Below are 16,958 nucleotides of genomic sequence, written 5' to 3'. Positions count from 1 at the left end.
AACAACAAAACTTTATGATAAACGTGATGACTTCAACTTTTCTATCGTCAACTTCCCTTACTTATGCAGCAATATACCCTTATCACCTGCATATGGGGAATATGTCTCCCAGTTGATTCAATGCGCAAGAACATGCTCTACATACGATCATGTTTTAAAACGAAGCAAGCTATTAACCAATAAGTTGATGAAACAAGGATATTAACAGTCTTGTTTGAAGTCATCATTTCGCATGTTCTATGGTCGATCGATACAATGACCTTATCAGCAAATACAATCTATCATTAGGTCAAGTGCTGACTGACGATTTTCATACTATTTTTTAGGCCATTATTTACACACTGAAATTTCTACGGATTTTCCCGTTTACCTGATTATGACAAGGAGCACATGGTGGGTATGACCGGTTGACAGGGAATACTTATTCCTCCATGACACCTGATCCCGCCTCTGATGTTTTTGGAGGTCTGTGTTTGCGCCGCTCCTGATTTGTTTTGTTTAAACGGACTATGAGCTTGAATACGTTCATTATCTCCATACATGTATTTCATTTAAATATACTATCGCGTTTTACAAAGTGATCTTATGCAGAAAGCAATAAAATATCTTGGATTTAAAAATATCAAGTAGTTCAGTATCATGGCCTTGCTCAAAAATCAGAAAAGTTTCGTTTGTTTACATGCATTCTGGGGATATGAGAGTGTTTACAAATGTAATGGGAGAGGAGAAAAATGCAGTGGACCAGACCAGGATTCGAATCCGGGCCCTCTGAATCTCCAGTCAGGTGCTCTACCAACTGAGCTATCTGGCCACCGGCGATCAAACCCGACTGACCGCCACATTCCTCCCTCCTTAAAGGTCTTCGGCCCCTGCAGACAACAACCCAGGCTCTTCCGTGGCAGGTCTTTCACCTGTCACTTCCAGGGCATGGCACGGAACCAAATGTAACAGGACAGGAGAAATGTGGCGGTCAGTCGGATTCGATCGCCGGTGGCCAGATAACTCAGTTGGTAGAGCACCTGACTGGATATTCAGGGGGCCCGGTTTCGAATCCCCGTCTGGTCTGCTGCATTTTTCTCCTCTCCCGTTATATTTGAGCCACACATTTTCTCCTTTCCTGCTACACAACATAAGACCTGATGGAAAACCCCGTTACAGAGAGACTAATCCATTGTTATAGAGTTCACAGAGTCTTAAGAATGAGTTCTTCTGGGCTACGCCATGAATATTATTCAGAAACATGCTTTTTTCTGGAATTAGGACAGACCCCCTCGTCATACACCAATTCAAGGAGTATTTTAAAGGAAATCGAAAAATACGATTTTTTCCTGGACACCAATATTGTACTATGATTAGTGGAATTACCCAGAAAATGGTTATTTTCATGTTATATGAAGATATAAACATTTTATCTGCACAAGCTGGACTGTGAATGAATTCTTTAAGAAGCACTTTTAGGAAACCATAAGTAAAAAATTGTATATGATTCTTTAAATACACAAGGTTTTGTTCTGCCTGTGAAAATCATCTTCGCCACTCACTGCTCCAATGAATACCTAGTTTGTGACTTATAGATATAAAATGACACCCAATCTTGACAATATGTCGCACGAAATATGAAGAATATGAAGTGAGGTCTGTCTATCCATGAAGAGGCAGATGGCGGCCAAATGTCACATTTCAAGCAAATTGCATGATCAAATTCCCTTGTTCCACTATTTATTTCCGTGTATTGTAAAATTAGGTAATATTGATAACCCCATGAACAAACTGTTTATATATGACGTTGTGCACGGTGTTGGTACTATAAGATCTGACTCTTTAGATGTCGTAAAGAAACTGGCGTTTTCAAGATGATAAAGTTACTAGAAATTAAAAACGAAATTAATTATTTTATCCAAGGTAATAAATTATTCTAAAAATTCTCTTTTTAATAATATAAAAATATCATCTATGATATGGCTTTATTCATTATTGGTTATTGCGGCGAAATTCCCGTGTCCAACTTTACATAAATTATTAATCGCGCAACTACAAGATATAAAAAGATCCACTTTCAATCCTCTAAATTAAATAAAATTTAGGAAATACAATAATATGTATACATTCTTTGTGATATTGTTGAATTTTTAGCATCATTTTCTCAATTTCACGAGTTTGGGCTGTATCTACAGTGCGTAAGTAATATGTCCAACAGGAAAAAATCGTTTCCTAAAGTTGACATTAGCCCGCATGGCGATGTGTACGAGACATAAATGCCAAACAAAGATAAATTTTGATGAATAATCTTTAAGTACATATGTTTCTAAAATTAGTTATGTTGATACATGTTATATAACTGCTGATACGTTAATATTAGTAAGGCTTTGTTAAGTGTAGCCATTTTGTTATGCACGTACGAGTCGCTGTACTATTACTTAAGGTAGAACCTATGTCGGAAAAGTCTTTGTCACAGGATTTTCAAACTTTTTAAAATGATTTATTAGCATTTGCTTATTAATCAGTTTAAAATAAATGGTGTCTTTCCTTGTTATTAAATACAGTGCAACTTGTGTAACTTGGTATCATATTATACACTGTAACTCTATATTTTCAGCCATATTGAGTGTTGCAATTAAGACACAAAAATGATATAAAAAATAACAAAAACACCGTTGTGAATATCAAAATTAACTGATTTTATTGACTGGACACTATTTTGTAGAATTGATCAGGAATTCATTCATTTTTTTCAAATTTTCTAAGAGATAAACCCACATTTCAACAAATGTATGCAAAGAGGCTCATTATTTTCAAAGGATTTTTAGTCAACCTAACATACTAAAATTGTAAAAAAAAATTCAAAAGTCTTTGTCACAGGATTTTTAATCTTTAATATGATGAAGAACATACTTAAATGATGATAAAAAGTGATTAAAATATACATGTTGCCTTACTAACTTACGAAAAATATGTCAATTTATTAGTACAACTTCTGTTGACCTTTTTGCACTTACACAACATTTGGTGATAAAGACTGTTTTAAGGATATTTTCTGTTTCACTTCGTAAATATTTATCAGAAAATGTAACTTTTTATTAAAGAATAATATTTAAAAGAAAAAATTATTTCTATACAGCAACCATCAAAATACTAATGAACAAGGGAAAACTGTCAATGTGACAGCAAATGGGCCAGATTTCCTTTTGTGTGAACAGTACCGTTACTAGTATTTCTCACAAATTTTTTTTAAAAAAAAAGTTTCTATTCTGATAACTCTAGGAGGTGAGTCATACCATCAATATACATGGTAACCTATAAACATGTTTTGCATTAAAGTGACTAAATTCAAGAAATTTTATTTTTCTCACAAATTATGAAAAATTAAAATCCAAGTACTCTGCACCTATCTGACAAGTATACAATAGAAAAAGTTCATATCTTGAAAATATGCAATATTTTGCACAAAAATGATTAAGTTCAACAACTGGTATTTAAAATTTCTCACATAATTAGCAAAAATTAAAAATTCTAACTACTATGCACAAAATGTTCAATACCAGTACACATCATGATATAAGCACTATCAATCTTTGAACAGATCCTGCCACCTATGCTTCCGATGACAAATCATCAAGGAATTTTATTATTTTGTTGGCAATGGAACATTTCTTTGCAATCTTGCACTCTTTTAAAATGCTAGCAATACCATTCATATCATCACGGTTGTGAATTTTCCTTAGCTGAGACATCCCTAGGGAACAAGCAGCAAGTTTGTTGCACATATTTTGTGAAATTACCTTTTTCTCAACTAATGCATGGAGACTAGATTTACAAGCAAAATAAGACAGTTGGAAAACAAAATCATTTAATTGATTTTCATTCAGACTGAAATGTTCAAACAGTTCCCGCAATGCAACAACATCTTCTAATGCATTATGTGCTGCATATTCTTTGCCTAACAAACATTTAATGAGGGACTGCTGAGAAAAACTTCCATTTACTTCATCCTTATTGTACAATGATCTTGCAATAACTAACGTATCAACAAAACCTGAAATACTTCGGTTTAAAGTTTCACAAAGACCATATTTTTCCAAAGAATTAATGAGAACAGGCACATCAAAGTTTTTAATATTATGTCCTACGATGCAAGGATAAGTAAATTTCTTCACAAATGCAAGAAATTGTAACAGACCATCCTTTTGCTTAACTGCTTCAATGCTTTTTTCCTGGAGAAGTAGTTTTCCATCTTTGAAACTCAAACCAGTGGCTGATGATGCACCAGGACTTATGGGCTTAGTAGGGAATACATATGTATTAAAAGTTTTATCACTGCAGACAGCTGCTATCTGAATGATATCTGAAGTACGCCCTGTAATGGAACACATTGAGACATTATAATTATACATCTGAGGTACTAAATCATTCAATAAAACAATTTTTTTTTTCAATAAGATTTCACGAAGTTCTGCTTCTGCCTTTTTTTTTTTTTTTTTTTACAATTCCACACTTTTTTTTTAGTCTCTGCAAAAAAATTGTCTTTAGACTGAAAATATGTCACACTACAACACACTGAAGTGCTTAGGATGAATAATTGCTATATATTATTTTGCATAAAGATATCAAAACTTCTTGTGGAGAAGTAAAATGATTTTTTTTTCTTCAAAATTTGCAGATATGAAATATATATGCCCAAAACAAAGATGCTGCATCTGTATTGTTTCCACAGTTAACCAAATTATTCAAGCAAAATTATGCACACACCTAGTCCTGTTGTTTCCAAGTCAAAGAACATAAACGGCTGCTGAGCTGTTAGATGCTTTTCAGGCAAAACACTTATTTCCTCAATATCAGTGTGGTCCTGTAATTCAATATTGGTGCTGTAGGTGTCACCTGATTGAAAATATAAAACATGTAATACAGTACAAGTCGTTTTTTATCATACCGGTTTTATATCATACTTCTTTTTTTTATCATAGATATTTGAAACACAAAACCATTTCTTAATAATTCATTGTAAATTTCGTCTGTTATTATCATAGATAAAAGTGTACACTTCGCTTACTATAATAGAAAATTATCGTCCGTAATATTTTTTTCACACCTTGGGACAATCAACAAAACAAAAGATAACACCTATCTACACCTGTGGTTCATGCACTGTCCCTTGTCTATACACAACAGCTTGTTTGGGGAGATTAGTCACACTTCAGTGCACTTACCTGAGTGATTGATACGAAGTTTGTTTATTTTACAAAGTAGATTACATAACAACACAAAACCATTCGCAATCTTGTTTTCTTCTTTTGTTAAAATCCTGAATTGTACATTGATAATAAATGTGTTTTACCAAATGTGTTGAAACTAAATTTTGTGTCAATTAACCCAGTGACATATGTACTAACGTTAGTATATATTGGTCCCTGATTAACCCAAGCTTTCTTACGCTTGTTGCCTGATCAATGTTCATAATTAATTACATTTATAAAACTGCCCCATTAATTAAGAAGTGATTTTTTTATGTCTACTTTAGTTGAATAAAAGAAATGAATAAAAAAATGAAATATTGGTAGTTTGAATTGATCATATATTTAAAAATGAAAGTAGATCAAAACTAGAGCCGAGCTCGTTGCAATGCAACGAATAGGTCTTCCGTCGGAGCTCCGGACAGGACAGAGAGACCTTGAGTCAAGGTCATGCAACATTTTAAGGTTATAAACAATCCTGTAAGGGGCATCAACTTTCAATGTTTCAACAGTAGAAAGACAGTAAAGGAATGTAAAATTCCCCTGTCAGTGAACTTGAACTTGTCCAAATAACTTTGCGTCAAGCCATGACACATTCTGCAGCTGGTTAAGAGCAAACACCATCTTTATTATGTCACCGACATAAAAAAAAATCACAGTCACGTATTCTTTCAGACTATTCATCCAAAACATCATATTCTAAGTGACCTCGAATTTAAGTCAAGGCCATTACACACTCTGGATGATATATTTATCATCTTTTCAGTGAAATGCAAATGCATGCAATTTTTTCTATTACAAAAGTATAGACCTTTTTGTTTATTTTTTTGTATGTTGTTTAACGTCCCTTTCGAGAATTTTTCAATCATATGGAGACGCCACCATTTGTCGATGGAGATCTGCAAATTTTGACCTATACTCGGCACACATGGCCATTTAGCAGTGAGGGATCTTTTTCGTGCCAGCACCTACTGCCAGACGGGACCTCAGTTTGTACGGTCTCATCTGAAGGATCAGTCTCTGCGTCCCACAGTGGGATTCGAACCTGCGACGTAAGGATCAACTCCATAATCCACGACTCTAGAGCAGACACTCTTACCACTGCGCCACTTGGGCGACTAGACTTATTACACTTATTATATCAGTGACCTTGAACTTGCCTAAATGACCTATGTTAAGGTCAAAAACAACCTTTGAACAAATTATGAGCTTCCAGTGATACCCAATGACAAAGATATACCTGAAAAATAATATTGTACTTTACTGTCAGTGACCTTGAACTTGCCAGAAAGACCTTGGATCAAGGTCAAAACATTCTTGGATCATAAGCAATCTCTGTATCAAGTAAAAGCTTCCAGTGATTTTATATAACAAAGTTATAGCATGTGGAAAAAAAATAATATTTATCTACCAGTGACCTTGAACTTGCCGAAAAACCTTTGTTCAAGGTCAGGAAAACCCATCTCAAGCAATCTGAGAAAAAGTATCCTGTGTTCCTCCCACCCCTTATAAATTTATAAATCAGGCACGAATTTTGCCACTTCTTCTGCCAGTCTAGTACTATGTTATCTCAAACCGGTGGATCATAAGCAATCTTTGTTCCAAGTATGAGCTTCAAAAGTTATAACACATACAGTAATCTTACAGTTTTCTGTCAGTGACCTTGAACTTACAGGCATGACCTTGGATGAAAGTCGTGTCAAACCCTTTAATTTTGTCATAAGCAATTTCTGTATCAAGTATGATACTTGCTATTTTTTTCCAATGACCTTGAACTTGCTGGAATGATGTTGGATCAAAACCATGACACACCTTCGGATCATTAGTAATCTTTGTACCAAGTATGACCTTCCAGTTTCTTCATAACAAAGTTATAATATCTTTGGCGATCTATCACGTATAGACAGACAGCTAGGCAGACGGACAGTGTGATTCCAAAAGACTCAAAACACCCCCACCCCAAACCCACACACTTCGTTTTGGGGGATATATAAATTCCTTTGTTAAATTATGAACACTCTTTCCGGCCCAAACCTTCTCCCTGGAATCAATATTTGAAAAAAAAAAAAAATGAATGTATGCTATGTTGGAAATTTTCTCATTCTAGTCCAGGGATTCTTGAGAATGCTATTTTCAAATGACCCCATGCGCGGATCTAGGGGGGGTTGGGGGCAGTTAAATGTATATACTAAACAAGAGGCCCATGGGCTACATCGCTCACGTGAGTAACTTTGGCCATGCTGTTCATTACCAGACTTCCCCCCTTGTAATACCTAATGTGGCCCCACCCTACCCCAGGGGCCATGATTTGAACAATTTAGAATCTACACTACCCCAGGATGCTTCCAAAAAAAGTTTCAGCTTTTCTGGCTCAGTGGTTCTTGAGAAGAAGATTTTTAAAGATCTTTCCTATATATTTCTAAGTAAAACTTGTATTTCCTATTGTGGCCCAGCCCTGTCCCTGAGGGTCATGATTTGAACAATTTAGAATCTACACTACCCAAGGATGCTTCCAAAAAAGTTTCAGCTTTTCTGGCTCAGTGGTTCTTGAGAAGAAGATTTTTAAAGATTTTTCCTATATATTTCTAAGTAAAAATTGTATTTCCTATTGTGGCCCAGCCCTGTCCCTGGGGGTCATGATTTGAACAATTTAGAATCTACACTACCCCAGGATGCTTCCACAAAAGTTTCAGCTTTTCTGGCCCAGTGGTTCTTGAGAAGAAGATTTTTAAAGATTTTTCCTATATATTTCAATGTAAAACTTGTATTTCCTATTATGGCCTCGCCCTACCCCCAGGGGTCATGATTTGAATAATTTAGAATCTACACTACCCCAGGATGCTTCCACATAAGTTTCAGCTTTTCTGGCCCAGTGGTTCTTGAGAAGAAGATTTTTAGATTTTTCCTATATATTTCAATGTAAAACTTGGATTCCCTATTGTGGCCCCGCCCTACCCCCAGGGGTCATGACTTTAACAATTTAGAATTTTCACTATCCCAGGATGCTTCCGCGTAAGTTTCAGCTTTTCTGGCCCAGTGGTTCTTGAGAAGAAGATTTTTTAATGACCCCACCCTATTTTTGTCTTTTCTTGATTATTTCCCCTTGTAAGGGGACTTGGTCCTTTATTTTAAAAATTTAAACTCCCCTTCCCCCAAGGATACTTTGTACCAAGTTTGATTAAAATTGGCCCGGTGGTTCTTGAGAAAAAGTTGAAAATGTGAAAAGTTTACAGACGGACGGACAGACAGACGGACGGACGACGGACAACGGGTGATCAGAAAAGCTCACTTGAGCTTTCAGCTCAGGTGAGCTAACAAGTAAAACTGACCATGCCCCCCCCCCCCTTAGAAAACGCGGATCTGTGTTAAAATGGTATGAAAAGTCTTAGGTATGAAGCTTTAAAAGTCAACGACCCCCCCCTCCCCCATACACACACACAAACACACACACGAAATAGGTTTTTCACCTTTGGGAAAAGAGTTTCTATCTTTTGGCTCGTCAAGAAATTTCTGGGTTGAAATATTTTTTTTTATTGGGATCCCCTCCCCTCCCCCCCCCCCCCTCCGTGGAAAAAAATTCCTTGATCTGCGCCTGGACCCCATCTAATTTTTTCTACATGTATCCGTTAAAAGAGGATGTGACCCTTCATTTGAACAAAACTTTACCAAAAATATTCTTTGTTAACTTTCGTTGTTATGGTCCAGTGGTTCTTGATAAGATAAAAATGAGAAAAATTTACGAGTAGCTTTAGAACAACAACGACGATAATGCTTATATACACCAATATAGCAAACAAAGATGAAGAATTATGAACAGCAAAAGCTTACTTGGGTCTTTGGCTTGGGAGATGAGATACTTATTAAAAATTGAAATTATTTTGTCATTTTTTTTTTTTACAATCGACGGGCCTGCATTTCAAAGAGAGAGAGAGAGAGAGAGAGAGAGAATTTCTAGCTAGGTCTTTGAATAACAGTGAGATCGGTTCAGAAAACCAGGTCCCTAAGAATGTACATGTATATAAAATAGGCAGTGCCTTTCTCTCGGAATTCATCACCTGCTTCTATAAAGCTCCATCCTCACTTGTACTGACATGTACCTGGTAAAACCAACCGACTGCGAAGGAAAACATTCTATTTATATCGAGGATGGGGGTTTACGTATAGTGATGAGAGGAAATTTATTCACCTATACGTTCATTAAATATGAAAGATTGCTTCTGAGTATTTGTATACGATCGCACGACTTTCGTGTTAATTTATAAAAAGTTAGATTATGAAAGCAAAGAACTAAACTAACATTTGTTGTAGATGAATTGAATAATTATTGAGCCGTTTATAAGGTTTTTTTAACATCTGTAAGAACCATTTTATTTTAAAAAACAAATAATCGTCCTATTATTGGCGCCCATGATATATTAGACTATGTGTTTAAATAAAACATAATTCAGATATCGACATCCAAGAGAACGACGCATTCTTTTTCAGTGGCGGAAACAGGAATCTTGAAAAGGGGGCCCGACCAGTTTTGTGTCGGGGTAGGGGCCCAAAGCCACATTATAAATTGATTTATTAAATCTTGTGTATATTTTGGATACAAAAGGGGGCCATGGGCGGATATAGGATTTGTGATGGGAGGAGGGCGTGGATATCTTCGTTCAGGCAGGGGTCTGGGGGCCGCCTTAAGGCCCCCAGTGGGCTGATATTTGTATGTAACTCTAATATTATTCCAAAAAGTGTTGTTTTTTTTTTTTTAAATTCCATTCACTGACCTACACATGTATCTCCACCGCAGCCAACGAAACAATATAAACAAACACGCTGTAACGTGCAGTTCCCTTTATAGCAGTATGAAATAAACGAAGCACAATGATACAAAAAGAATATCTGAATATTGAAAAATTAAATATTGCAACGTTTGTTTTTATAAGTATTATACGTATATGACAGATACACTGTAGGGTAGGGTGGTGTAATTTCGACCGATTATTTTTTTATATTTAGATTTGTTCAAGTATGTCACTGCCTATTACATGTATTACGCTCAACATTTACTGGATTATTTTTCCTTCGGAATACCTTTTATTGTTCAGATTACATTGTGTTATATGTATTATTCGTCATGATATAAAATAAATGTGTTCGATTTACAAGATATGTGTGTTGGGTAACTTCAACTGCACACAGGGTATTTTCGATCGATGTGCAAATATAAATGAAATTATTCGCGTCATCTCTAATTTAAAGAAAATTCATATATATTAATTTAAATTATTCTGTTGTAAAACATAAAAGATTGTGAAAAAATGCTGACAAAAAGAAAAAAAAAGCAATTTTCAAAATGTACCTAATTTGAAGACATTAAGTGCACCAGGTGCCTAGAGACTAATTTACCGATTTATCAAGGCATGCTACAAATATATATATGCGCAGGCATCTAAACCGCATGTAAACAAAACAGATGATTTTTTCACGGTTATAGAACTAGTTTCTACGGAGTATTCTTGTACATAATATTATCCTAATACTTTTTTTATACGGATGGTGCTCATGATTTTTTTCTGGTAACAAATAGCATTGCATTTTCATTGGTCGAACTGAGTTACCTGCTGACGCCGTATTCATGCAAAGGGTAACTTCGGCCGATTTCTGTTCAGCTGATTTGCATTTTATTTGTAAAAACTAAATACTATAAATTTAAAAGGTATGAATTTAAGTTGCAAATTTAAACATAGTTGATAAATTTCACGCCAGGAATATCCACTGTGTCTTTCTGTATATACAAGATATTTTTAGAGGTGATAAACTGATAATTCCCCGCAATGGTTTAAAAATACTCGTCCGTAATTTTTCGGGCGATAAAGTTTCTTCTTGGATGTAATTTTCCAGTAAAGAAATAAATTTCGCCTATTATTATCAACATTGATTTGTATATGAAAAATGCATTTTCTTTCTGCATAAAATAGATGTGTGTACACTATAATGGGTTATAAACAAATTATTTTACGGTATTTATGAACAGTCGAAATTAACCAGGTGGTCGAAGTTACACTCGTCTGTGACCATCCTAACCTATATCCTGACGTTAAAAAAAAGTCTTGTATCTATGTAAGTAAATTACTGCATAGTTACACCATTTGATAAATAAATACATCAATCAGTGGATAGGTTTGTAACGTAGACATTCTGATTTTAAATTCATTTATTTACCTCACTCGGCACACCTCGGCAGATTCGTACCTCATCTGGATGAAGGTGACGGAATCAGCCGAGGTTTGCCGAATGTTATTTATCTTCGACCAGCCTTTATTTCTTTGCATCATCATAGGAGATTGACAAGTGCTGTCTACCCTTCAAACGAAATCGGGAGACGTTTTCCGCTTTGAATAATTATGAGATAATATTCATAGCCTAGGGAATGCAAGGTTTTCAGACTTGATTTTTAAGAAAACTGATACTTGGTCATAAAATAAAATTACCATTTTTTAATTGACCATTAATTATAAAACCAAAGTATGGCATTATTAATATTAGTCATGTCATATTTTGAAAATTTTAGGGGGGGGGGGGCGTGCGCCCCCAAGCCCCACTTAAATCCGCCAGTGGGGGCAGGCTCCCTGAACCTCCTCTAAATCTGTCAGTGTTTTCTTTCATTATACGGACTTGCAGAATAAGCGAAATACTCCAGACATTTAATAAAAATCTCAAACCCGATCTAAAACGCGTTGACAAAGTCAAACCAGACGGTTTTAGTTTTTACGGCATTTTTACAGTGATATGAGAAAAGTCGGATAATTGCTGTTAATTTTAAGAAATAAAGTTCGGCATTTTTCAACCTCGTTCGGTATAATATAATTTACTGATAATTTTTTCTGTTAAGGAGGAACACATGGACGAAGGATAAAAAAGAAGTATTCTGCATGTACATGTACACATCATTGCTATAATTGGGTACTCGGGATTAAACCCAAAATCCTTCGTTACATTGTATTTGGGTATAATTTTCACATGTTCTCAGGCGGATAATCATTTATTTTTATCTGTCTAAAGACAATAATTTCAGTTAATAGAGAAATGTTTTTATTTCGTCGTTTTTTCCCATCCTTTTGGTTTACACGTTTGCTTTGTACACAAAAGCGTGTGTTCATATACCGCTGTTTCTACACGCTATCGATGTGATCAGGGAGAACATGATATCCTCCAGCAATTTACTTTTTATGAAAACACTCAATGAAAACATATTAGGTGAAAATATATACACCCATTAGTATCTTAGTACCTTAGTATCGACCTGTTTAATTGCAATGTCACCAACCGTAACGATCGCTGGCCAGGACTTGAATATAATTTATTACCGTTATTAAAACAACTCGTCAGCTGAGTGGACCTATGATTTAAACAGTAAAATAGGGAAATTCCAGAGTTTGAAGTGTATTTATTTTGGGCGCTCTTCCGCATAAACAAATTAAATCGCATTTACGCGTACTTACATGCATGTACCAATAATTTGTGTCATGGGTAAATTCAATGTATTAGATGAAATAAAACAAATGCATAAGATTAATCTTCCTAAACAACACGTTTTTAAAACAATCTATCTGATATAACTGACGGTATAAAATAACAAAGGAAATAAAGGGTTTGTGTTTGTATTTAATTTGGAATGAGAACAAATCTTAACCTGTCAAATAACTTATAAAACATACTTCGTTTTCCAGACACTAATTGCCATGCGTAATCTTCACATGCACTGACCAAGAGGTCACAAGTTTGAAATGTATGGCTTCTCATTGCGTGAGTTTTGTCAACACATGTCGGAGTAGACTATCTAAGCCAATTGATCCCTAAAGAAAACTGCATAGGAAGGGTTCTTTTTTGGTACACTTTTTAACGGGTAAAATTCATTCGACGATCGATAGAATTTTCAAATACAAGTGAAATATTGAGGCGGTTAAGTTACATGCGTCCGACCTAGTATTTTGTATGCAATAATATTGTAAGTTAGGAAGAAAATAATACAAACTCAAAAGTACTTAATTTTATTTTCGATTTTCCTGTCAATTAAAAATGTGACCTCTACATATAATTATCGTTTTTAATTATATACATCCTGTTTAATGTTCATGAAAGAAATAGCAACTCGTTAAATAATAACATAAGAGAGATAAATAAACTGTTTCTTTAATACGCAAAGAAAGTGGTCTTTTCGGCATTCAAAATGCATTGAATTTGAAGTGAATAAGTGAAAGGCACTTAAGACTAGCTGATTAAAACGAGCGAGTGATAATTAAACAGTAAGACGGAATCATATGAAAGATTCGAAATGATTTTAAAGTAATTTTCCACAAAGCGCAATTATCTCAACAATGCAATGTTTATAAGAATAAATATGCAACTTTCTTGTAATTGAGCGAATAAAATATAAATCGAAATGTACTAGCGACTTAATCAAAGATATGAAATAATCTGAAAGATTCAACATATTTATCCACTCATCACTTAGTTAAAATGTATTTGGAATGGCCATTCTATGGTTTGTTTTGTGTATGACCTTAGGTCGCTGGTTCACACGCCGATTGATCCTCGGTGACCTCCTTTGACACGCGCTATCGAGGGAGGGGTTACATAATTGTAAACACACGAGGTGAATGAAAATGGCGTGTACTTAATGGCTGTGAATAGTCTATGTTTAAAGTTTTGTTTTATTTTCTAACTTTACTGTTTGTTTTTATATGATGAGAAGAAAAGGTTATCTTTTTTTCCCTGTTTAGTAGACTGGTTTATCCAAATTTGAAAACAAACGAAATAAAAGGGAAAGTTGTCAGTAAATAATTTGGAAATAAAGCACAAAATACTTCAAAAACCTGATTCTAAAGAATATTAGCATCTAATATAGCAAGGTTTATTATTTATAGTAAGTTTATTTTAATTACACGCATGAAGAGCTCTTGTTTACTTGCTGAATGAAAACACTTACCTGTATATGTGTTATGCTTCTAGCTCATTTAGAACAAAAGACTCAAACAAAATAACATTTTCTTGAGATCAATAAGATGTTAAATAACAACTTTAACTACGGCAGCTATTTCGAATTATTTACCGTTTTTGAGTTATAAAGCAAAAACTTTAAAGGGCCCCAGATCCCTAATTTTAGGAGCCAGACCCTTTTTAGTGGTCTCAAATGAAAGGCCTTAAAATTGTGCACAACTTTTATTCTACATGTTTTATCAAAATATTTTTAGTTTAGAAGATACAAAGGAAAATATGTGTAAATTTTCGCTCTTTTTGGCGTTCTAATTTTTGACCCCTCTCTAGCGTCATTTTGAATACAGAAATTGAAAAACAAAAACCGATGTGCACAACTTCAGTGCTTCTATTATTTAAATTCGGTAGAATTTCTACTCCAGCTTCAGTAGTCTCTGAGCCTTTGTCTGGAAATGAAGCCTCCTAAATTTTCATTTAAAGGGAGATAACTCAAAAGCGGAAGTGGGTTTTTGAAATGTTTGACAGCATTCTGATAGAATTTTGTAACGTCTTTAAACCCTGCAAATTTGAGCAAAATCTGTTGAGAAATGAGCAAGATATGAGGTCTCAAAGTTGGCGTCTAGGAAAAAAAAAAAAAGAATAATAAGAATAATCTTAACCATCAGAATCAGTAGAAGGTCTTCCGCCTGGAGCGGAAGACCTTAATGAAAATAAACAAGATGGATGCCAAGAGATCTAGAAGACAGGTCGAAGTTCTTTTAGTTCTAGAGAGTTTGAAGAGTATTAAGCTTTATTTAAGTGAATTTCTTTATTACAAAAAGTTAAACAGTAAGTAAATATCGAGAAATGATTTTAAAAAAAAAACTACAAAAAATTGAAATTACATGTAACATAACATGTATAATATAAATACATCCAATAATTTATACAAACGTCATTTCATGTCAGACGTCTGACATGAATTTCAGCCGACTATGGTTATTATAAAAGTCGCTTATTATAAAGTTTTGGCCTGACAAATAAAGTATGATAATAAACGCATTGTACTGCACATGTATTAAATTAACAACATATCATTTGGGATATATCAATTTTGGATGCATGTCATGGCCTTCAGACAAGCATCCTTTTTTTAAACATAATTATTCACTTTGTACTTAAAATACAGAATGGCATAATTAATTCATCATAAAATATGCATATAAGTTTACCTTCAAGGACAGTCTTCACTGCATTTCTAGAACTGCGGTTTGCTCTGAGCTCAAGCCTGCGTCTTTTGTACTTTGATGATCTCTGCAAAAGTCTTTTCCGTTTGAGTTTGTTGGCCAGCTTAATTGTGTGTTTTCTTGTAAATGTACCTGGACTGAGGCAGCAGTTTTTGTTCAGCTAAAATGTAAAAATTTATGTACTATGTGCAATTCGATATTGAGTTAACATTTGACAAAGATACAAAAATCAGTCACAAAATTATATATATATATATATATATATATATATATATACCAAAATGTTATCAGGAACCTGTTTGTCCAAATTGTTGTTGTCGTTTGACATTTCACCGGATATTTACGCTACGTATAATTTTAAAACCGGATTCGATCAGACATAGCAAAAACGTTTCTATGACGTAATACGACGTAGGTTCTACGTTAATATGTCTCAGTTACATATCAAATATACATAAATTAATGTCATATATATATCAATCATTACTGTATCTTGAAAGAACATTTCATACTGTATTAGATAATAACATAATTTTTACGGTTATCATCTACATGAAATAAACGCAAGCATCAATATAGATGTAGCCATTTTGTCACAGGTATGAAAAACGTCATTTTACACACTACATATATACGAATGACGTCGGGAGAGTCAAATTGTATCGCCGTGCTCTTTTTTTTCCAATTTTCTGCAGGTCCGGAGTACCAAGTAGGGTAAAAGGTCCTTCTCCAATTATTTTAGAACAATCTTTTGTTTTAGATATTCTGAAAATTTTCATTCTACTAAAATTTCACACTAAAGGATGTTTTCGTTATAACAAAAGATTTGACCTATAGGAGAGAACAATTTCCTGAAAAAGTCACATTTAAAAATCAATGTTATTTAGTTGTTTTCTATCGTAGATTTGTCTAAATTTTTCAAATTTGCATTTTGAACCGAATTTTTTTTTATTTGCAACTTTGAAAATTAACCTCCAAAATTGGTCAAACAGTATATTATCCGTTAAAGCACTAATTTTTGCGTAAATTTTGGAATAGAAGTCCTTCAGGGCAGGCCTACCCCTAACTTAAATTATGAAATTTTGATAGATTTTGATCTGAAGAATGATTTAAAACAAGATTTTTTAGGGGCACCCCTGCCCTAGGGTCGAAATTCGTAAAAAACCTACAAAAAGTGCGAAAACCTATTTCTATCATACTGGATTATATTTATGTCAGACGTATGTTCACATAGTCAGTACGAGTATAGCTCAGAGAGACAGACCGTAGACTCTCACCATGGACAATTTTAGCGTCCTGGTTCGAATCCACCTGTTGGCACACTTTAATTTTTCAAATTTTTCACCTGTATAAACACGAATTTTTCATACTGGCTTTTTCATTTTACTTCTATTTTCTTCCTTAAATGTATATGTTTGCTGTTGATATTAAAGACATTTATGGAAATGCAGATCATAAATTGGTTGAGGCTATCTGGTACCGCTTGCAGGGTGGCTGGCAGGAGTTATCTCTCCATAAATGC

General features: G+C 34.4%; 1 protein-coding gene across 1 annotated transcript; it reads right to left on the bottom strand.

Moving 5' to 3' along the window:
* Positions 1-3,590: 3,590 nt before the first annotated feature.
* On the bottom strand, positions 3,591-15,764 carry LOC133184042 (uncharacterized). Its single transcript, XM_061318913.1, has 4 exons — positions 15,714-15,764; positions 15,422-15,596; positions 4,747-4,875; positions 3,591-4,354 (listed from the first exon to the last, which is right to left on the bottom strand). The coding sequence occupies exons 1-4, from the start codon at positions 15,762-15,764 to the stop codon at positions 3,591-3,593; spliced, it is 1,119 nt and encodes a 372-aa protein (XP_061174897.1).
* Positions 15,765-16,958: the final 1,194 nt, after the last annotated feature.

This window comes from Saccostrea echinata, unplaced genomic scaffold (assembly GCF_033153115.1).
Source record: "Saccostrea echinata isolate AGI-Se365-2 ecotype Australia unplaced genomic scaffold, CSIRO_AGI_Sech_v1 ptg000009l, whole genome shotgun sequence".
NCBI classification, from domain to species: Eukaryota; Metazoa; Mollusca; class Bivalvia; order Ostreida; family Ostreidae; genus Saccostrea; species Saccostrea echinata.
The sequence above is the reverse complement of the archived record's forward strand: the minus strand, read 5'-3'. Positions and strand labels throughout refer to the sequence as shown.

Bases quoted from the DNA above. Each gene is read 5' to 3' on its own strand.
- LOC133184042 (XM_061318913.1), bottom strand. From the start codon at position 15,764: ATGTCAAACGACAACAACAATTTGGACAAACAGGTTCCTGATAACATT. The intron at 15,597-15,713 runs GTATATATATAT...TTTACATTTTAG, and splicing joins AGGTTCCTGATAACATTTTG to CTGAACAAAAACTGCTGCCT. The intron at 4,876-15,421 runs GTAAACTTATAT...ATTTTCAATCAG, and splicing joins AGTGAAGACTGTCCTTGAAG to GTGACACCTACAGCACCAAT.